Raw genomic sequence first — 22,771 nt, forward strand, 5'->3', positions numbered from 1 at the left:
AAATTGTATATTGTCCTTCTCACCCTAAATTATAAATTCCTCAAGGACAGGAGGAATTTATATACTTTATATACTTATATAACTGTAAATTAAATATATACTACAGCATTTAAAACTTTACATATAGTAGACTTCCATGATTATTTCACAAAATACCAGTCCTTTAAAACCAAAGGAATATTACCAGGACATTGGTTTAACCTTTTACCCAAAACAGGCATCATTTCTGTAACATGCCTGATGGGAGTCATCATTCAAGAACATCTTGAAAATCTCCAGTGATGGCAAACTCAGCACCTCATGAAGCAGCTCATTTCATCTTGGGAAAGCAGTATTTGTTTGAAAAGTCTTCTTTACAAATTGAATCAAACCTCTTTCCATGTAATTTCCACCCACTGCCCTTTGGAGTTATGCCAAGTAAGTCTAATCCCACTTGCATATACAGATCTTTGTGTTTTAGAAGATAGTCATATACACACCCTATATCTTCTCTTTTACGGGACAAATATTACCATTTGTTTCAATGAGTCTCCATTTGGCATGGTTTTCAAATCTCATCCTTTCCATGCTAGTTTGGTAATTCCTAATTTATGAATTTCCATCTCAAAATATGCTCAGAAGTTCATAGAGTTCCCCTTACCCTTGCAATTTGCTCTGAATAGCATAGAGTCGGCAGAGTTTAGTTTATCCATACATCAGACTATTATTTATAAAAGCATAATGACTATTCTGATAGTTCTGATAGAAAGCTTAATTAGCCTGGGTAGGTGGCTCACACCTTAATCCCAGCACTTTGGGAGGCCAAGGTGGGCGGATCACGAGGTCAGGAGTTAGAGACCCACCTGGCCAATATGGTGAAACACCGTCTCTACTAAAAATACAAAAAAATTAGCTGGGCGTGGTGGCAGGTGCCTGTAATCCCAGCTACTCAGGAGGCTGAGGCAGGAGAATCACTTAAACCCGAGAGGCAGAAGTTGCAGTGAGTGAGCAGAGGTCGCACCATTGCATGCCAGCAAGACTCACAGAGCAAGACTCCATCTCCAAAAAAAAAAAAAACCTTACTTAATTAAAATCTCCAATACTTTCATAGACACTATTGTGAACCCAAGGGTCTTCTACTCTGTAGATATGAAAATATTTTTCTTATAGCTAGATGAAATATTTTAAATCTATTCCTGTTAAATATATTTGTTATTTTTACTATAAAGTTCCACACTATTTTAATCTTTGAATCCCTACCCTGTACTTCAACATACTAAAGATTCCTCCAAATTTTATACCATCTACACATTTGTTAAGTATGCCTCCTATGACAACATCCAGATTAATAAAAATATTTCCATAAACATATCAAACACTGAGTCCTACAGCATAACAGCATCACATTCAGAGACTTTTTTTTTTCTGGTTGATATTAATATTATATGTGGTCCAATGAGCTATTTGTACTCCCTAACAGCCTCTTCTTATCTTCAAAAATGTCAAGAAAGACATTTCTAAAATCAAGATGCTCTGTGATAATAGTATTTTACTGCTTCTTAATCCCTTCATTTTATATATATGTATGTCATTTCATGTATATCTATATCATTAAATATAAGTTAGGTACATCAATTTGATTCTTACGGATAACTACCAACACAGCATGTGATAAGTGTCAATATTATTATTACTCCCAAAATAAGATTTTATATAAATATATTCTCATGTTTATAAAAGTATCACCTAATACAAATCGATATAAATTTTGTTCTAAGACAGTCTGGATATCTTTGCAAAAGAATGTTAAGAATGAGAAATCAGCATAATCAAACCAATGTTTTCATATATATGCAACAGTTAGAAAAAACACTATGCCAAGTAATATGTTAATTCAGAGGCTTCGGAAAACTTAAAATAAATTCAATATTATCCATATAGCTTAACGTTCTCATATAAAATCTGTACTGTCATTACAATGGTTTTAACTGAATGACGCATATTTAGCAAACCGAGTATTTTTTAATATTACATTGGCCAAATTAACTGGAAACACTATCTTGAGTGACAAAGGCACTTTCGGCATCTGAAGATTAATCCTATAAGTTGAAGGTATAGTCAAAAGCATTCTTTATTTAAAAAAAAAAACTATCATGTGACAGATATTATGACCCTGAAGAACTTACTTTTGGCCAACTGTGTCTGCATCACTGCTTTCTCGGCTATTGCACACAACTAAATGGCACTCACATGCAAAGTAACTTACAGATTATTTCATATTACTTTCCCTATTTAAATGGCTTTTATGAGGAAACTCATGGATGTTTTCTAATTTTTTAACCTCATTCGAGAAAACTAGGAGAATTTTTGCTGGGATATAGACAGTTATGTGAAGTCAACTGCTACTGGGGAAAAATATCAAATTTCTACTTGTTCAATACAAAAATGTTTGCTTCTTAGGAGGAAAGGGAAGATGAAAGACCGACTACAAGAACTAAAGCAGAGAACAAAGGAAATTGAACTCTCTAGAGACAGTCATGTACCAACTACAGAAACAGAGGAGCAAGGGGTGTTTCTGCAGCAAGCTGTTATTTATGAAAGAGAGTCTGTAGCTGAGAGTCACCTACATGAAATCCAAAAACTACAGGAAAGTATTAACAATTTGGCAGACAATGTTCAAAAATTTGGGCAGCAGCAGCAAAGTCTGGTGGCTTCAATGAGAAGGTTTAGTCTACTTAAGAGAGAGTCTACCATTACAAAGGAGGTAAAAATCCAGGCAGAATACATCAACAGAAGTTTGAATGATTTAGTTAAAGAAGTTAAAAAGTCAGAGGTTGAAAATGGTCCATCATCAGTGGTCACAAGGATACTTAAATCTCAGCATGCTTCAATGTTCCGCCATTTTCAGCAAATCATGTTTACCTACAATGATACAATAGCAGCAAAGCAAGAGAAGTGCAAGACATTTATTTTGCGTCAGCTTGATGTTGCTGGAAAAGAGATGTCTGAAGAAGAAGTAAATGATATGCTTCATCAAGGAAAATGGGAAGTTTTTAATGAAAGCTTACTTACAGAAATCAATATCACTAAAGCACAACTTTCAGAGATTGAACAGAGACACAAGGAACTTGTTAATTTAGAGAATCAAATAAAGGATTTAAGGGATCTTTTCATTCAGATATCTCTTTTAGTAGAAGAGCAAGGAGAGAGCATCAACAATATTGAAATGACAGTGAATAGTACAAAAGAGTATGTTAATAATACTAAAGAGAAATTTGGACTAGCTGTAAAATACAAAAAAAGAAATCCTTGCAGAGTACTGTGTTGTTGGTGCTGTCCATGCTGTAGCTCAAAATAAAGAAGCTATTTTAAAACTTTTTCCAGCTTTAGGGTAAAAGATAACTCATATTTCAGTGTCTTGTATTGTTTTTCTTCATCTTGTGGATCCATTCACATACCTTTCAGCACTGTCAAGTTGTAATTTTCCCCTTTAACCCTAATCCACTAAAATTACAGAAACTTCTGTAGCCAGTTACATAAAACACGCTTTTATTTAATTAAAGTAAAAAAAAAATACGGTTACTATCAACTCACAAATTAACTATTGAAAAGGAGATGAATAATCTTAAGTCTTCTGGTCAGGTATCAAGCTCTATATTATACATTTTTCTCATCTGTTAAGTAGTAATGACTACCTAGGCAATCCAATTGGCTGATTTGAGAATATTTTAATAGTTAAGAATCATGCTACAATAAAGCTAAACCAAACTAGAACCTTTATCAAATCTTTTCTCTTTTTTTTAAGACAGAGTTTCACTCTGTCATCCAGGCTGGAGTGCAGTGGCATGATCCTGGCTCACTGCAATCCCCACCTCCTGGGTTCAAGCGATTCTCGTGCCTTAGCCTCCCAAGGAGCTGGGATTACCGGTGTGCACCTCCACACTCAGCTAATTTTTGTATTTTTTAGTAGGGGGCAAGGTATTGCCATGTTGGCGAGGCTGGTCTCAAATTCCTGACCTTCAGTGATCCGCCCCGCTGGGCCTCCCAAAGTGTTGGAATTACAGGCGTAAGACACCACGCCCGGCCCTTTATCAAATCTTTTATCCTCAGAAGGTAACTTAACTCAATGTCAACAGATCAGAGAAAACTCAACTATGTACTTAAAGAATCTAATTAGTAAGTGGGAGCTGAATCTAGCTTAAGGAATAAGAAGATGAGTTAAGGTATTGCTTTCTTGAACTTGGGTCCATACAGGGCAATGTATTACAGATTGGCAGATAAAGTCAAATTAAAGGCAACTATATTCTTGAATATTTTGCCATGACTTTAGGAGAATGCTATACTATACTGTGAGTTAGGGATACAGTCTAAATTCACACAACACAGGGATAGAGTTTTGCAACTCACATTCTAGTGGAGAAAGCAGAGTAACAAAATACAAACATTAGATAATGTTAAGTTCTGGGCAGAGACTTAAAAGGGCAATGAGATGACACAGAGACTATCATGGGGTGCTTCTTTAGATTGGGTAATCAGTGAAGACCTTTCTGAAAGGTGAAATTTAAGTGAAGATCTGAATGAGTACCAGGGAGGGTATAATTCCAGGCATAGGAAACAATTAGTACAAAGACTCTGAGGTGGGTCTGACTAACTCTATGCAAAGAAAAATAACAATCCAGCTAGGGCATAATCAGAAAAGAGCAGTGAGATACGAGATGAGGTTAAGAAAGGTAAGGGCTAGATTTAAGGTTCTGTACGCCATGGAAAGAAGTCTGAAGTTTACACAAGTGTAATCAACACAAGGCTCTCAGATTGTTCTAGACCTGATAGTAATATTATATAATTTACAATTGAAAAATCATTCTATCTACTGTATGAAGAATGGGTTAGAATGGATTTGGGGGAGGTGAGTAGAAGACAAGCACATAGGTATAGAAAACAATTAGAAAGTTAATACAGTAGGAAGAAATGATGGAGGCTTGGACTAGGATGGTAGAGGAGGTGGTGAGGATGTCAGCAGCAACAGTAATACTGAAGAGGAATAAAGTATTCGCAATATCCTAGTCACTGTTCCAATTATTTCAGAGTGATAAAGTATGAAGTAGACACTATTTTTACAATTTTACCAACATGAACACTGAAAAATTAACCTGTTCCAGGTCACAGAAACTGCATATAGTGAACGGGATATGAACCCAGGCAGTCTGACTCCAGAACCAGCTCTTAACCATTCTCTTACTATAAACTATATAGTGGTGGTAGAAAAAGTTAGATTAACTTCTGATAGACTTAAAAGGTAGAATTATAGGATACAGATTAGATGACGATGCCATTTACTAAGATGGGAAAAGACAGAGACAAAGGTTTCAGAATTGGCCACGACAAGGAAATCAAAGACGCTATTTTGGTCAAGAGAATCTGAAGTGACTATTCAAAGGTCCAAGTGGAGGTTTTTAGGATATTAGCTATATCAGTAGGAGCGCTTGAGATATGTCAGGACCAGAAGTACAGAGTTGGGTCATTTGAGTAAATAAATGGTATGTAAGGTGGTATGAAAAATATGTGGATGTAAAAAACTGGAAGTGCAGAAAAAGGCCTGGAGTATTTCAAAATTTAGACTCAAAGCAGAAGAGGAGTTAATAAAAGAAACAAACTGAAACTGTCAATGAGGTATAAGGAAAACCAATGCAAAAGGAGAGTTTAAAGAAGGAAAAATGTGAAGAAACAATCAATTTTAGGGAAAATAAGAGCAGTAAAATAACAATAGATTTGGCAGCACGAAGACAATTACTGACTCCAAGAAGAACAGTTTCAAGGAATTACAGAAATAGAAGCACAAATGGAGTCTGCTGAGGAAAGAATGTGACATGAAGAAATGCAGCAGCCACTACAGGCAACTCTTTCCAGAAGTTTGAATAAGGTACTATAAAAAGTAATCAATAGTTAGAGAGATACGTAGAGTGAAAGGATTCCACTATACTTCCAGGCAAGAAACAGGAAAGCACATTCTGCTGACAGGAAAGATCCAGAGAGAGAAACTCCTCACATAAGAAAGGGAAGGGATACTATTATACAAAAGCAGAAAGAGGTGGAATATGAAGCACCTGGACTTGGGTAGGAAGAGAAACCCTTCTTCCACACTACAGAAGAAAAGGCAGGGTTTAGGAATAAAAGCAGACAGTTGAGTAAATGTGGTAGTGGGAAACATGAGAATATTCTTGTGTGATGGTTTCTATTTCCTTAAAGAACTCAGGCAAAAACTGAAAGCACAGTGGGGTTAAGGGAGAAGAGACAGAGAGGACAAGGAGGGAAACTGTCATTTTGAGAGAACAACAAATATTCTAAGATAAGAAGATAATCAGGCAGTCATGATAACTTTAATATGAATCCAGCCATCACAGTCATGTATTACTAATCTATCAATGTTTGGCATTTGTGTGCTAACATAGAATGTGTAGGTGACTCGGTCTGACCAAGACGGTGGCTTTTCCAGATATGTACGATGAAGGAAAATATGTCAAGAGAGGTTGGGGTATTTGAAATGACTGAATTTGTATATGTAAAATATGTATTTCATAAACAATACAAAATAATTTTTAATTTATAAAATATCACAAAATTGAAGAGCTTTCTATTGTGTCAATTATCAAGCATCGCTAGAGAAAAAGATGTTTCATGTATCTCAGCTTCAAATGTTTAAGAAACATTATAAAAAGGGATAAATTTAAAAGATTATAAACTCCACAGCTGACTAGTGATAGATGTCTCTCTGTGGTTCCTTCTAAACATTTTTCTACAGCCTTAGTGATACATGTTTATAATTGTTACTAAATTGTTTATTATGAAAACTGATAATATTAAGTACTATTTAATATTCATTAGTATAATTACATCCAGATGAATTTGTAAAATAGTTATTTTCTTTCAGCATTTTATATTAGAACATACTGCTTTTAAAGCAAGACTTAAGCACACAAAATAAATCATCACAAAGCAATGTATCAGAAACCGTTTTCATTGTTCTGTTTTCAAACCAATTAGTATCACCTTACACAAAACAGATAACATGATAACTTAATTAGTTGTAGCATTTTGTGTATTTTATATACACACTTAATAGGCACTAAAAGTAGTTATTTTTTCTTAAAATAATAACCTTAAAGGGAAAAAATTCTTAAAATAGGTGAAGGCAAAATATTGCAATACTGAAGCATGCAATAATAAGAATAAAAATTACTATAAGCACTAAAGCTCATATTCATAACTACCAAACTGTGCCATTTTCTGTAATTACAAGCTTCAAAGAGCTTGAATTCGTAAAATGAAATATTTTGAAACTGGTTCTCCTAATTCATCTACACCTGGACACAGTATATTATCAATAACAATATTCATATCCACCATCGCATTTACTGAACACTAGTGAAATACTGTAATAGAGGCTTGAAAGGCTTTAAATGCATTATTTGGAATTCACATAACAAGACAGGTATTACAATCCCTATTTACAAGTGCAGACATAAAAGCTTAGAAAGATTAAATAACCTATTTAGGGCCTTTCTGACTCACACTTTCTCCTACACTAGTAGTTGTCAATTTTTGCTATGAATCAGAATGATCTGGAGAGCATGTGTGGGAAAAAAACCCCAAAGTACATCTCGTCTCACTGTCAAAAATTTTGAAGGTCTAAGCTGATGCTGATGCAGGTGGTATGGACAATATCTTGCTGCCTAGTAACACTGCCAAAGAGTTTTTTTCTGTGTTATTTTGTTTTTAACTAGATTGAAGTGATAGGGGCGGCATGGATGGGGACCTCTGCAGGCTCCCAGTGCTTAAATTACCTACAAAATCAATCAGCTGAGAAGCTTTACTGTAAATTACAGTTGCTATGAAGGTGAATGTCGTTAAGAGACAAAAGGACACATTCAATAAGGACATCTGGAGATGAGTCAACATATAAGTAAACGACATTAATGAAGATGACAGTGTGGTAAGGCTCCACTGAAAGGGGAGAAATCTTAAGCCAATAGGCCTTATAAATTCAATAAGTAGGAGTTTCAGAGGGTGAAATTAGTAAATTAGGGGGCTCACCACTCTATCTAAGGATCAACTGATTATGTGACATAGGCAGACCATAATTCCATATTTATAGGTCTCCAGCATTCTAAAACAGGACTCGGATTCTCTATTATTTAGACGTCTAACATAATAAAAGTACGTTTGATTCAATTTCTGATAACTGTATTAGGATAATCATAACCTATCTAACTTCTCCTGGGTACTTACAATAAGGAATATTACTAAAAGAAACTTGCCAACTAACATTATGCTGTAATACTGCCTAGAAGGAAGGTGAGTCAGATAAGCATATAAAGGTTGGAAACAAACAAAACAAAATCTCATGTTGAAAAAGTAATAATTAAAGCCTGGCTATTGTTTCTCCTAATATGGAAACTCACTGACAGGGTTTTCAATCTTTTTAGTCGCAAACTTCTTTAGGATCTGCTCACAAGAAAAAAGCACATACACTTGGGATTGTGTGTATGATTGCAGAGGGTCTTGGGAAACCACTCATGGTGCAAAGACCCTGGGTCAAGAATATCTACCTGTCTATCTGTCTGTCTGTCTCATGTATTTGTACTGCTCCTTGAAGAGGAGGGCTACCCATAGGCAGTGTGCCCAGAGTAGCCAAGAAACTTTTTCATTGGAATATTCATAACATCCAGTAAGATCAAATCAGAGATATTATGTTGTCTGCCTCAAGTGAAACTCTATACATGTATCGCTTTTTTTTTGTTGTAATCATTCAATTTGTGAAGACTGGCCAAAAGTTAAGTTAGTTCATGTAACTCCACAGAATGGCAGGCAGTGTGTAATGAGAAAAGTGGCACCTTCCAGCAGTTCGAGAATGCTAACACAACTAGAATTGTTATTATCCTAAAAGAAAATTTTAGCCTGTGCCTCTCCAGGATTACCCTGGTTAAAAGCATTAGGGAATTCAACTATAAAAAGAAAGGGTAATTTTTTATCTCTCTGAGGCCAACTTTTAAGACTCCACAGGTACTAGCAAGAGGGGGTGTAGAAAGAGCATGTGCCTTCTTATGACATCAGTGTAACCCTGGACTGCTGAAAATTTCAACAGATTAAGCTGTTTAAAACACCTCGCAGCTCAGTTTATTCCTCAGGTAATCAACAAATCATGCCTTGTACTATTAATGGAAAATGTCTATACTGGATGTTGAGCTTAAAATTTGGGATTACTGCTGCTTTCTGCACTATTTATAAAGTTGCAAAACCTGTTTACTTTTTCTCTTGGAAAGGCCTTCTTTGTCAAGACTACCTAGTTTGAAGGTTTTTTGTTTGTATTTTTTAAAAAAAATCTCAAGGGCCAGCCAGATTGATTAAGCTCTAAATAGTTAAGCTGGGGGTGGGGAGCAGGCAAGAGTAGATAACATAATTCATACCTTACAGCACAGGCTAAAGTTAATTTCTAAATAGTTGATGTGAGAGAAAAAGGATTTTGTAGGTTAATATGATTACAAAGCACAATGTTTGCATGGCATTTATTTTTACTCTCTTTAAAAGGAATGCATATCATTTTTAATTTTTTTTGAAATTGTTTCTGGTTCATGCCACTCTACACAGCTGAATACAAAGAATTAGAATATTTTACAGCTACTTTTATTATAGAAGAGGCATTTAAGCCCAAAGAAGTAAAGTTACTTATCACCAAATTCACAGTAGCTCTTAGAATCCAGGTTCCAGACTCTGTCTCCTCCCTAAACTAATGATTTTTCAACTTTTCACCACTTATTTCAGAAGATTTTAATTAACATATTATGCTGATTAATAAATGCTATATAACTGCCAAAAAGAACTTCTGAGCTAATAAAACAAAGAAGCCTAGTGATATTCTGATTCTGACTTTTCAAGAAAAACTTCCAGTCTGTGACATCAAGTAAAATCTGGCTGATACGGTTTACTTCTGTGTCCCCACCCAAATCTCATCTTGAATTGTACTCTCATAATTCTGTGTTGTGGGAGGGACTGGTGGGAGACGATTTCAATCATGGGGGCAGTTTCCCCCATACTGCTGTCATGGTAGTGTATAAGCCACACGAGATCTGATGGTTTTATCAGGGGTTTCTGCTTCTGCATCTTCCTCATTTTCTCTCGCCACCACCATGTAAGAACTGCCTTTTGCCTCCCGCCATGACTCTGAGGTCTTCTCAGTCATGTGGAACTGTAAGTCCAATTCAACCTCTTTTTTTTCCCAGTCTTGGGTATGACTTTATCGGCAGCAGGAAAACAGACTGAGACACTGGCCAAGGCCTGACTTGCCATCACACATGCTGTCAGGCTTGTGTGTAGAAACAAGTAGAGAAGAACTAAAGATTGTCATAACCTGCTACTGTAGTCATCCACTCTACTTCCCACAAATAACATGTCAATTTGTAATTTTGTGATTATAGAAAAGATTCTTAATCTTTAGATTAATTTCTTTCTATTAAATGAATCTTGTCAGAGGTCTGTTGTTTTCTGCTTGCTTGTTATTGGGGGTAGGAGGACAAAGTTATCCAAGCATTAAAATGACTTCTAAGAGGCACTGTGCGTAAGTTATCTCAACTAGTTTAGGCTCAGATAAGGCGCAGGCAGAAGAAATTAGATGCTGTAAATGTATTTGGCATATGAGTGGTCCAGATGTCTGTGGGCAGTAAGGAGGAAGCTGTGTGCAACAAAGAGAACTGCCACCTGACTCTAATACAGGTATCCCCTCCTGCTACCCTTCCACAGCCCCCATCCCCTAGCACTGAGCTTAGCACTGTTCTGCTGAACATCTTTCCTACTTATTATACAGCAGATCTGTCAGTGCCATTATACGCTAGACATTATTTCTAGTCGCAGGGGTTATATTAGTTTAAAAAAAAAAGAATTTCTAATATGCATGGAGCTATGAAAGGAACTTGAAGGACTTTAAGCTAAGAAGTAGTAAAATTATCAAAATTGTATTTTTAAAAGTCTCATATTCTTTACATATTCTTGTATTGTTTCACTGGTCATCACAAGCATGTACCAGTTTTGTAATTTGAAAAATAACAAATAAAGAAAAGAACTGCTGGCAATGTAAAGGAGAGCTTGGAGGGCAGGCAAGACTGGCAGTTAGAGACTGGTTAAGGGACTGTTCCTATCAGCAACACAGGTGATTAGAGAAGAGGAATTGAAGACAGGTAACACTAAAGGGAAAAGGAGTAGTAAAGAGATTGAAAAGACAGTAATATCAATACGAGAAATTAATTGCAAGTCAGAGAAAAAAAGGTAAACAGGAGAACTTTCAAATATGGGGCTTAGGCAGACATTCGAGAGGTGTTTATATAAACATATTTTTAAAAAAAAGCAGGATACAAAATTTTATTTATTTATTTATTTATTTATTTATTTGTTTGTTTGTTTTGAGACAAAGTCTTGCTCTGTCACCCAGGCTAGAGTGCAGTGGCGTGATCTTGGCTCACTGCAACCTACACCTCCCGGGTTTCAAGCAATTCTCCTGCCTCAGCCTCCTGAGTAGCTGGGACTACAGGTATGCACGCCAGCTAACTTTTTGTATTTTTAGTAGAGACGGAGTTTCACCATGTCAGCCAGGATGGTCTCCATCTCCTGACCTCGTGATCCGCCCACCTTGGCCTCCCAAAGTGCTGGGATTACAGGCATGAGCCACCGTGCCTGGCCCAAAATTGTATTTATTATATGAATACTGTATACATTACATGTCTCATAAATATATATGCATAGGAAATTCATCAACATGCTAACAGTGGCTGGCTCTGGATGGTAAGTCAATCAAGTTTTTAAATATTCTTTTCCACATATGTACAACTATTAAATATCAATAAAAATACATATAAAAAAACTTTTCCCTATATCTTTGAAATTAAGAATGTGTACTTTTGTGTACATTTTGTATATTTTTGAACCACATTCCTTCCAAAAAGCAGTTTCCCTTTAGTAATAAAACTCTATGATTGTAAAACTCCTATGAGAAAATCTGGTCAAATGGCAAACCATTCTATATTTCATAAACATATTACACTGTCCATAATTAATTCTTCTATCTTTGTAAACTCTCACTAACTATGCGTTTATAATGGTGAACCAATCACAGTAGTTGTGTATTTTCTTTTCTATTCAGGAAATTCACCAGCTGAGAGAGGTGACAGAATTGAAAGCAAATATCTTGTTGTTATTTGATTACCCAGTAATCACTGTAGTCACTTAACAACTGGATACCCCTACTTTGAGCCATTTCCACAGATATCTGCATGACTGCCTCCCTCACTTCAAATGTCAGCTTCTCAATAAGGCCTATTAGGATTATCCTAATTATAAGAGCAACATGTCCTTATCATCACTACTACCATAGGCTTTCTGATATTCTTTTACTTGTTTCATTGTTTTCAATTCACTTATGATCTAATATATAATGTAACTTACTAATTCTATTTAGTGTATATCTCACCTCCTAGAATGTAAGCTCCTGAGGTCTAACTTGGATTTTTGTTATTCTTATTCCCAAACACATCCTCAACCCCAGAGCTATGCTTGGCAAATAGTAGATGCTCAAAGAAATATTTGTTGAATTAATGCATGTATTAATGAATAAATCTATAAAAGAGTAAATGAAAAAAATTAAATGACTAGTTTTTAAAAAGTACATAATATTGTTTTACAAATAACCACCATTAATATTTTTTACTTTAGATATCACTAATTCCCTGCTTAAACATTTGTAAATACCAATTTAGCCTATGTGGTTCAGCAAAGTTCTCTCTTCATACATATCCCTGTTAAAAGTTTTCCTTTAGATTCAATAAACATGAGAATTACTTATACAAATCAAATAACTTCTCTAATATATAAAAATTTAAAACTATAAACTTTACCAATAATCATATAATACAGTTTTAACTTTTGCAATCAGAGCTTCCAAATCACCTCATTTAAAAATGTTCATTTACTACTGAAGACCACGGAGAAACTCTACAATTTTTCATCTAACCACATGAGAGGTTGATTTTTTTTTTTTTAATCCTTAATAGTGAACCATAACAAGGGAAAAGGAACAAGAAGGCAAGGGCAAACATTTAGTTTACTCCAAGTTAAAGAGCAATTTAAACTACTTTCAGTTTGCTATGCCTCATGGCTATAGCACCATCTACTGTTTACTATGCATAAATGCTATGAGGGCTGCTAGTACAAGAGTACTTTGTCACTTCGTTTTCAAAAAATGTTCACCCACATGGACGCAATCATGTAAGTGTATGTCTAATTTGATAACAATCACATGTCCAATATGGAAATGTAGAAGTGAAAACTGAGAAACCTTTGTGGTATTAGAAAAATAAACCATTTACATAACTCTGAAACAATAATACTCTTTAAGAAAAAAAGGACAAAAGCAAAACACAAATTATTAAAAGGGAAAAAATTAAGAGATATTTTAGAACCTTGTTAATGGAATATTTCAAAATGCAAAATTCTATAAAAAGTAAACTATCACATAAAACAATGAGTTTATATTTGAATATCTAAGATATCCACTTTTAAGAATTCTATATAGCCTTAGCCCTTTTTCCCTACAGACAGCATTACAAGGCCTCAGTAAATTAACAACTCCCAGTTAATTACATACATTTTAGTATACTAAAGCATGACTATTTTAGCTTATTCAGTAGTCTGTAACAGGTAAATTTCTTTAGTGGTCAATGCCACCGTCCCTACATTTACAATGCTAACATTACTTACACCAATATAGGTTTTCCCGATATCCTAGGATGTCTTAGCATTTCTGACATAGCCTCTTTTGTCTCTTCCATTCTCTCTTCATCACTGGAATCCACAACAAATATTACCCCATAGGATTCAGCATAGTAATTCTTCCAGATTCCCCGAATTCTTATTCCACCTCCCAAGTCAAAGATGGTGACTTCAAACTTTCCTTGTCTAAGGTTAATTTTTGAAAATCCAACAGTGGGAGCTACATCTTCAGGGTATTCTGTTTCAAATGATACAAAAAAAAAAAGAAAGAAAATCTTTAGACTTTAATTGATAACATTAATTTTTCAACTAAAATTTTAGCACCAAGTGAAGTATTTAGCATTCACTGACAGAATAAACATTATATGGAAGCATACTGGTCTGGGGACAGGCCAGAATATCAAACTAGAAATTTTACTCCATGCAGATAGGAATCTTTCTTTCTCCTGATATAAAACCCGCACTTAGCATATAGTAGGTACTTAATAAGTAGCTGCTGAATTAATAAATGAGTAAACTGTCTTGCCTTTAAGGCTATTTACTATCCAAGTTACAAACAATAAAAATGTCAACCTTTCAATACCACAGCTATCCCTAGGGGCTGTTAAAACATCTGTGGAGTTATAAAGAAAACCATGAACACTTAGAGAATAGAAGAGTTTAGAAGAATCAAAGAATGAGAGAAGCTATAAAAATAAGATCGCTGTTTTTTAATTAGCTGAATTAAAGCTATATTTGCAATAAAGAGACGTTTAAGGGCAGCTTACAACAAAAAGTAGATTTCATTCTTTCTATAGGAACATATTTTGGAAAACATAAAGAAGATACAGGATGTATATGAACTGTCAAGGAGTGATGATGACAATAAGAGATTTAAAAGATACCTGAGGATCTTAAAAGACATCATAGGAGAGACAGAATTTAGGCCTTAAAGCTGTGTAGGATTTAAACAGGCAGAAGAGGAAGGGAAATGACAAAGTAAAGGAATAAGAACAAATTGAACATTGTGCCCGCAGCAAATCCTTAAGATTAGGAATGCAAACAGAAGAGGGTTCTGAAGATAGAGAACAAGGAGCTATTGAAAATATCTGGCAGACCAATGATATAATCAAGGTGACTGAAATAGTGCTTTATTAAGATTAATCTTGCAAAAGTCTCCAGACTGACTAGAAGTGATAGTAATAGCCTCTTTTCAGAGAGGCATGAAAATAAAGGAATAGAAAAGAGAACTCATGAAAGATTAATGGCCTGCTGATTCATGGCTATAGAGAAGAGTTCAAACTTCATATTTTTTTCTTCTATTTTTTCTTCATCACTGGAATCCACTATAAATATTATCCCACAGAAAACACTGTTCAGAGCTGCATGGTCAAAACAATAGCCACAAGCCACATGAGACTTTTTAAATTTAAATTTAAATAAACTAAAATAAAATTAAAAATTCAGTTTCTCAGTTGTATCAGTTACATTTTAAGTGTTCAAACGCCATATGTGGTGGCTGGATACAGTGGCTTAGGCCTGAATCTCAGCACTTTGGCAGGCTGAGGCAGAAGGATCACCTGGGGCCAGGATTTTGAGACCAGTCTGGGTAATATCTAGAGTTAAAAAAAAAAAAAAAAAAAGCCACATGTGGCTAGTGGTCCATCCTACTGGACAGAGCCAACATAGAACATTTCCATCACTGCAGAAAGTTCTACTGAACAACACTGGTGTTTAGAGGGTCTTATTTCCACATTTAGCAAAACATGTGCTATTACAAAGATTAATTTGAAAGGCATTCGCTAAACTTAGGTGTGACTGAGAAACAGACTTGCAAGACACCAATCTCTTGGTAAGCGCCTTAGTGAAGTTTACACAGCACCTGAAGAAAGTTAAAAGCCACTACAAGTCATACTTTTGCTAATACTTTCATTACCTAGAAAGAGAAAAAGGTAAAGTTAGACATATAAGCAGCATGATTTTCCAGAAACAGGATTACACTAGGCATTTAAAAATGTGATCTAAGCCTAACCAGAACTAGTTTGTGTGGATAAAATAGGCAGCTGTCTTTCAGTATGAATAGAGAGGAACCCCAGGCAATCATCCGTGAAAACAAATCAACTATGCTGAAGTAGGAATAAGGGAACTAACAAGTATCAAACATCTCCTCGGTACCAGGACTTTGTTAGGCATCAAGGGTGCAAAGAGGTATATGATTGCTGTCCTCAAAGTACAATGTAATATAGAGAAGCGGAATATTAATAGGAATAACACAGAATTTGTACGTTCTTAAAGAAAAAAAAAAAACCTGGAGATGATAGCGTGTAGGAATTCAAGGGAAAGAAGTTGAAAAAGGGAGGGGCAAGTTATGGTCTAGAAAGGCTTTCAGAGAAGAAATGAAATCTTGAAGACTTCATTGTGAGTGAACACATAAAAGCTACATAATTGTAACGGAGAAGGGAGAACTATATTTTAGGCAGAGGGAGCAATTCAAGTACAGATAAAATGATGGCAATATGCCCAGTAAACCAATTCAGATTAAGGAATTTTTACAAGGTTATATTGTAGGCAGAGACAGGCCTCAGAGGTCTTCAGGACTCCCAAAGCCTGTTTTTTTTTTTTTGATATGTGGAACACCTTCTATTCTTTCCTCTGGTTCCTACTCAGCATTTGTGTTTCACAACTTAAGACTAAATGTTCAGGTACAACTTTCCCCATAAATCCCTTTCCGACGATTCTTCCTACTTCTACTGTCACCTTTACCTCTATCATAATAATCTGTCCTCTGCTGATCGTCACAATAGCCTATACCTTCCGAACACATGGGACCATGTCTTTGTATCCTTAGCATTCAGCACAAAGTATATAGGGCTCAATACTACACCACCAAACCACTGAGATAACTGAAGCTGCTGTCCCATACATCCATCCTTTCTTTTGCCCTTCCATATATTTATCCATCTATCCTTGTACATGTATTTAGGGCCCATTATAGATGAGAAATCATACAAGAACCAGGAACAAAAAGACACATGGTCCTCAATTCTGAGAATTTCAGTAAAGTACATGTGGTAAGACACCATCTCTAGAAAGTCCAAGATAAAATGCAAATATATAATCAATCAATTTTTGAGCATTTCTTATAAGCTAAGTACTATGTATGGTTTTAGAAATACAAAGATTAATAAAATACATCTTCTGATCTCACAGAGCTCTTAGTCTATTGAGGAAATATACACACACACACACACACACACAACTACATATGAAACATATATATATATATATAATTTTTTTGTTTTTTTCTCTTCACAAATCACAAATAACTACAATATAATGAAGACAAGGTAATATCCAAAAATGCTAGGGACCAATCTAAACAAATAATTTTTGCACCAAAAATAACAATAGTTCCCTATTACGAAACACTATTTGATAGTCAAGAGAATCCTAGATTTTTTTTACCTAGGCTCATGACTGCTTACAAGACTATAATCCCCAACTACTATGGCAGCTAGGGGTGGCCATGAGAGGAGGCTAGCTAGCGATATGTTGTTAAACATTTGGAGGAGGAGAACCCTGATACATGTATGGTATCTGCCAATTTCCAAAGTATAAATACTTCAACCATGGCCGATTTCAAACTAACAATATGAGGTACCTGAACACAGAGTTGGGAAGAGATACGCATAAAGGGATCTCGCTAGTTCAAATGAGCCAATATGAACAGCAGGTCAGGAACACCACTGCTTCTTTTCAATGACGTGAACCAAAATGATGCAGCAGCTTCTGGTTCAGCTCCTAAAGGAAAGGAGGATGGCCTCCCCTTACCCTTTACCTCTTCTTTGTAGCTGAAATGCACGTTTTGTAGTGAACTACCTTCAACCATGTAGGTGAGGGAGAACACTGAGGATGGCAAAGCAAATAGAACAGAGAACTGAGTACTAACACAATGGAGCTGACAAACCTATCCTAGACTATTTTTGCCTAGGCTGTTATGAGAAAGAAATAAACATCTATCTTGTTGAACCACTGTTATTTTAGGTCTCTGTGAGAACAACTGAACCTGTGTCCAACTAATGCAATTACTGACAACCATGAAGAAGAGAAGTTTGATCTAAAAAAGTAAAGTTCCAGAAAGGGGTATTACTTTTATATTAAGAAGTTATAGAGAAACAAAATAGAAAGAATGAAACCTAGTATTTGAAAGCACAACAGGGGGACTACAGTCAATAATTTAATTGAACATTTAAAAACAACTAAAAGAGTAACACAAAGAATAAATGCTTCAGGGGATACCCAATTTTTCATGATGAAATTATTATGTATTGCATGCCTATACAAAAATCTCATGTACCTCGTAATATACACACCTACTATGTATTCACAAAATTAAAAATAAAAAAGGAAAAAAAAGCTATTGTGAATAAAAAAATTAGCTAGGCATTGTGGAGCACACCTGTGGTCTAGCTACTCTGGAGGCTAAGGCAGGAGACAGCTTGAGCCCAGGAGTTTGAGATTACATGAGCTATGATCATGCCACTGAACTCCAGCCTGGATGACAAAATGATACCCTGTCTCTAAAAAAACAAAAAAATATGGACCAGGCTCAATGGCTCATGCCTACTATCCCAACGCTTTGGGAGGCCAAGGCAGGAGGATCACTCAAGGCCAGGAGTTCAAGACCATCCTGGGCAACATAGTGAGACTCATCTCTACAAAAAATTTTTTTAAAATAAAAAATAAATAAATAAATAGAATATGGATTTTTTAAAAAGCTATTGTAGACACTACAGATAAAAGAAACTGAGGGTTTGGATTTAGCCAATGGCAACACAGTCAGAGAGGAGGCAGACACATCTGAAAAGAAACTAGCAGACAGTTTTTTCTCAATTTCGCACAGAAACAACAACAACAAAAAAGAAGGTTGAGAAGAATCAGAAATAAGTAGAAAAGTAGGAGCCACAGGAGAGATGTTTTAAGAAGACCTAGGCGCTTGGTCTAAACAATTAGGACACCAAAATGAGCAAAATGCCTTTAGAGAATTTACAGCCTGAAGAAGTAGAGAGATACACAAACAAAAGGCAATTAAGTAGTGACCAAGTAGGTATCAGTAAGAGGAGGCCAAAAAAGCGGACATGGTCAGTTCTACTAATCAAGGTAGTAACGGTTGGGGCAGTTGGGGATTAAAAACGACTTTATAAAAGAGGGGATTACATGACAAAAATACATCTTTAAAGATCAGTAGATATTCTCTCTAGTTAAAGAAGTGAGAACAACATAAAAATATAAAGGAAAGAGAAGGCTTAAATCTGGGAAGTTTCAAGTAGTTCTATGAAATTAGAGTCCTAAAAAAAACTTCAAAGTAAGAAACTGAAGAGTAAACATGGGATGAAGGACAAAAAGAGAATGAAGGGTGGGGCTCAAAGTTGAAGGCAGTTTTGACATTAAGCATTTTCTAGACTCAGAAAAAGGAACTTATGAATATATGGAGGTGGAATACATAAGAGAAAGGAAAGAGGATGTTCTAAGCACGCCCAGTATACATAACAAATTAGGTAATCTGATTAGCACATTCTAAGATGCCTGCTCCCATGAATGTCAGGCTTTAGAGGAATGGATAAAAGAAGGTTAGAAGAAAGTGTCACGGCCTCCAGGTCAAAACTGGTTTTCCACTTGTTTTCGTACGGCCCACAAGCTAAGAATGTGTTTTACATTTTAAATGACTAAAATAAAAGAAAAACATTTCATAACACAGGAAAATTATATTAAATTCAAATTTCAGTGCCGTAAATAAACTTTCAATGGAGCTTAGCCACGCTCATTTGTATACGGATTGTCTTTTTTTTCCCTTTTTTTTTTTTTGAGACGGAGTCTCACTCCGTTGCCCAGGCTGGAGTGCAGTGGCACGATCCCGGCTCACTCAACCTCCATCTCCCAGGTTCAAGCAATTTTCCTGCCTCAGCCTCAGGAGCAGCTAGGATTAAAGGTGTGTGCCACCACACCGAGTTAATTTTGGTATTTTTAGTAGAGATGGGGTTTCGCCATGTTGGCCAGGCTAGTCTTGAACCCCTGTCCTCAGGTGATCCGCCTGCCTCGGCCTCCCAAAATGCTGGGATTATTACAGGTGTGAGCCACCGTGCCCAGCCTGTATACAGATTGTCTATGGCTGCTTTCACACTACGGTGTAAAAGTTTTGTAGTTCAGAAGGAAACTGGATGACTGCAAGGTCTAAAATATTTACTATTCAGCTCTTCACAGAAAAAGTTTGCTGACCACTGGTTTAAATGATGGTGAGTGTCCTGTGAAGATATAACGTAGAAGATAGCATAGGCATAGGCTTTAGAAAAATTCATAGACAATAACAGATGATTTACTTCTAATTTACTTAACATTACAGAGTAGCATTTGAGGTGAGAAAATGTTTTTCGCCAAGAGTGAGTTTTGCAACCTGTTAATAAATAAATGCCCTTCCACTATTTAGTAAGCACGATGTCTTACTGCAATCATCAGTTTCCAGAAACAAATACACATTATGCATTTCTCCCAATTCTTACCCTTTAGATCAGTGGCACCAGGGACCAGTTTTGTGGAAGACAATTTTTCCATGGACTGGAGGGTGGAGGTGGTTTCAGGATGATTCAAGCACATTACATTTATTGTGCACTTTATTTCTATTATTATTACATTGTAATACATACTGAAATAATTATACAACTCACCATAATGTATAATCAGTAGGAGCCCTAAGCTTGTTTTCCTGCAACTAGACAGTCCCAGCTGGGGGGTGCTGGGAGGCAGTGACAGATCATTAGGCATTGGATTCTCATAAGGAGCACGTAAACTAGATCTCTTGAATGTGCAGTTCACATAGGGTTCATGGTCCTCAGAATCTAATGCCATCACTGATCTGACAGGTGGCAGCACTCGGGCAGTAATGTGAGTGATGGGCAGAGGCTGTAAATACAGACGAAGCTTTGTTCACTGGCCTGCCGCTTACCTCCTGCTTTGTAGGCTGGTTCCTAACAGCCCACAGACAGATATTGGTCCATGGCCCCGGGGTTAGGGACTCACGTTAGATGCCTGACTGGTGATACATTCTAGGTGCCCAACAAAGTCACTAGCATAGATACTGCTATATTGTAGCACAAAGCATTAAATTAAGATTACCTGGCCGGGCTGGGCGTGGTGGCTCATGCCTGTAATCCCAGCACTCTTGGAGGCCAAGGCAGAAGAATAGCTTGAGGCTAGGCATTCCAAACCAGCTTGGGCAACATAGGGAGACCCCATCTCTACCAAAAAAAAAAACCTAATAAATTAAAAATTAAAAAAAAAAGAAGACTAGCCAGCATTCAATGAGATAAACTCAATGAGATGTAGTATGTATGATATATATTCAATATTCAATGAGATGCAGTATCTATGATATAAAGCCATTTAATGATATAGAGGCCTTATCTATAACTTAATTATAAAAATTACTTATCATATTGAAAAAAAGCATCAAGAGATTCAAAGAGAACTATGCTGCCTAACTATACTTCTACCTCTCTTTCATATAAGCACAGGCATGTGACTAACTTCTAGCCAGGAAAATGTTAGAAGATAGGTATCCTTAAAAGCAGAGCAGCTCATCTTCTTGAATTTTCCTTCCTATTGTCTAGAATACAAACACTATTCCCTCTTAGCAGATCAAAGGCATCAAGGAGTCTCTGCATCTCTGCATGTATTCAAATCTGAAACATGGTAATAGTCTGGTCCCATTAATCCAGAGCCTACTTGCCATGAGTCACCAGTATACTAAGAATATAAAGTAATGGAGTGCACAGTATCTGTACCAAATTAATAAGGAATAAAGCAACTTAACATAAATAAATAATTCAGAATAATTTAATAGAGTTCAGAAAGCACATAAATATTTTCAGCTTACCTCCTTGGATTCCCTTTGCTGTTGCGGTTTTACCAGCATTATCAAGTCCCACCATCAAAAGAGTCACCTTTCTTAAAATAATAGAAATTTTAAAATCACTTTCTTTGTTAATTTAGTATTGAGGAAAAATAAATGCAAATTCATTAATTCAATTAACATTTAAGGAGCACCTATTAAGCACAAGAAAATCTGTTGGATGCTAGGGAGTACAATAATGAATAAAATATAGATTCACAAGCAAATTCATGAAAAATACCTTTAAAGGATCATCCTTTTGTTCTCTAAGCAAATAAAGTAAAACTGTACAATAGATAATCCAAAGGACAGAGAATAAGGGAAAGAAGGAAGATAGGAAGGTGGGGAGACAATCTCTGAGTTATCTATCATGGCTAAAGAATCAACTTCCTAGTTTATTGAAAGCTAACAAATTATCACAAATCTGTTTATCTTATGAAAGTACATAACTGTTTTTAAATATGTAGCATCTTACCAAATATAAATTTATATATAATAACATGATTATGAAGTGCTAACATTTTGAGAGAAGGTTACCACAATTGTAAAGTTTAAAATATTTCTCATGATACAGCTAAACTCCACAGGAAAAAAACAAAAAACAAAAAAACACCCAGTTCAACTTAAAAACTGAAGAAACATAAGTCCAGATAAATCAAGTAATCTGGTCAAAGGTCACACAATGAATCAGTTACAGACTCAGAACCAGAACCCAATTCACCTAATTCATAGGGACTTATATGTGGGACAGGTATAAAGGAGCAAACTTATTATACTGGTGCTAGTCCTATTAACTTGGTGATTCCGTTTACCACTATATAGTCATTTCTGTTCTAGGTTGAACTTTGCACAATATAAGAGGTGAGGCAGTTCATTACCACCATGGATTTGGAAATGAAAACTGCCTTGGGAATACACAGAAAAAAAGCCACAGCTTAACACAGCTGCCATATTTAGACCATAGGGTATGATCAATCTCCTATGGAGTATAGTTCTTCTTTAGCAATCATCCCACGGAGGGTTGAAAACAGAATTCAGATGGCTGTAAAGGGTGTC

The 22,771-nt window shown here is 35.8% G+C and overlaps 2 protein-coding genes across 15 annotated transcripts in view; one reads left to right on the forward strand and one right to left on the reverse strand.

Moving 5' to 3' along the window:
- LOC105477420 (ARF like GTPase 13B) overlaps positions 1 to 22,771 on the reverse strand; it is a 72,394-nt gene that overhangs the window by 35,483 nt on the left and 14,140 nt on the right. For 5 of the 10 annotated variants that reach the window (XM_071092549.1, XM_011733902.3, XM_011733901.3 and 2 more), the window contains exons 2-3: positions 21,701 to 21,771; positions 13,780 to 14,029 (exon numbers count right to left, since the gene is read on the reverse strand). The exons of 1 other annotated variant lie outside the window; for it this stretch is intronic. In XM_071092549.1, the coding sequence (XP_070948650.1) occupies positions 13,780 to 14,029; positions 21,701 to 21,771 (321 nt within the window). Of the gene's footprint in view, positions 1 to 13,779; positions 14,030 to 20,940; positions 21,063 to 21,700; positions 21,772 to 22,771 lie in introns of all 10 variants that reach the window. 4 more of the 10 variants (XM_071092548.1, XM_071092547.1, XM_011733903.3 and 1 more) reach the window with 2 other exon arrangements.
- LOC105477419 (syntaxin 19) overlaps positions 1 to 22,771 on the forward strand; it is a 40,710-nt gene that overhangs the window by 11,277 nt on the left and 6,662 nt on the right. For 3 of the 5 annotated variants that reach the window (XM_011733895.3, XM_011733897.3, XM_011733896.3), the window contains one exon: positions 2,440 to 11,661. The exons of 1 other annotated variant lie outside the window; for it this stretch is intronic. In XM_011733895.3, the coding sequence (XP_011732197.1) occupies positions 2,440 to 3,337 (898 nt within the window). In that variant the 3' untranslated portion in view covers positions 3,338 to 11,661. One more of the 5 variants, XR_011620415.1, reaches the window with a different exon arrangement.

The sequence above is a fragment of the Macaca nemestrina genome, chromosome 2 (assembly GCF_043159975.1).
Source record: "Macaca nemestrina isolate mMacNem1 chromosome 2, mMacNem.hap1, whole genome shotgun sequence".
Taxonomy (NCBI): Eukaryota; Metazoa; Chordata; class Mammalia; order Primates; family Cercopithecidae; genus Macaca; species Macaca nemestrina.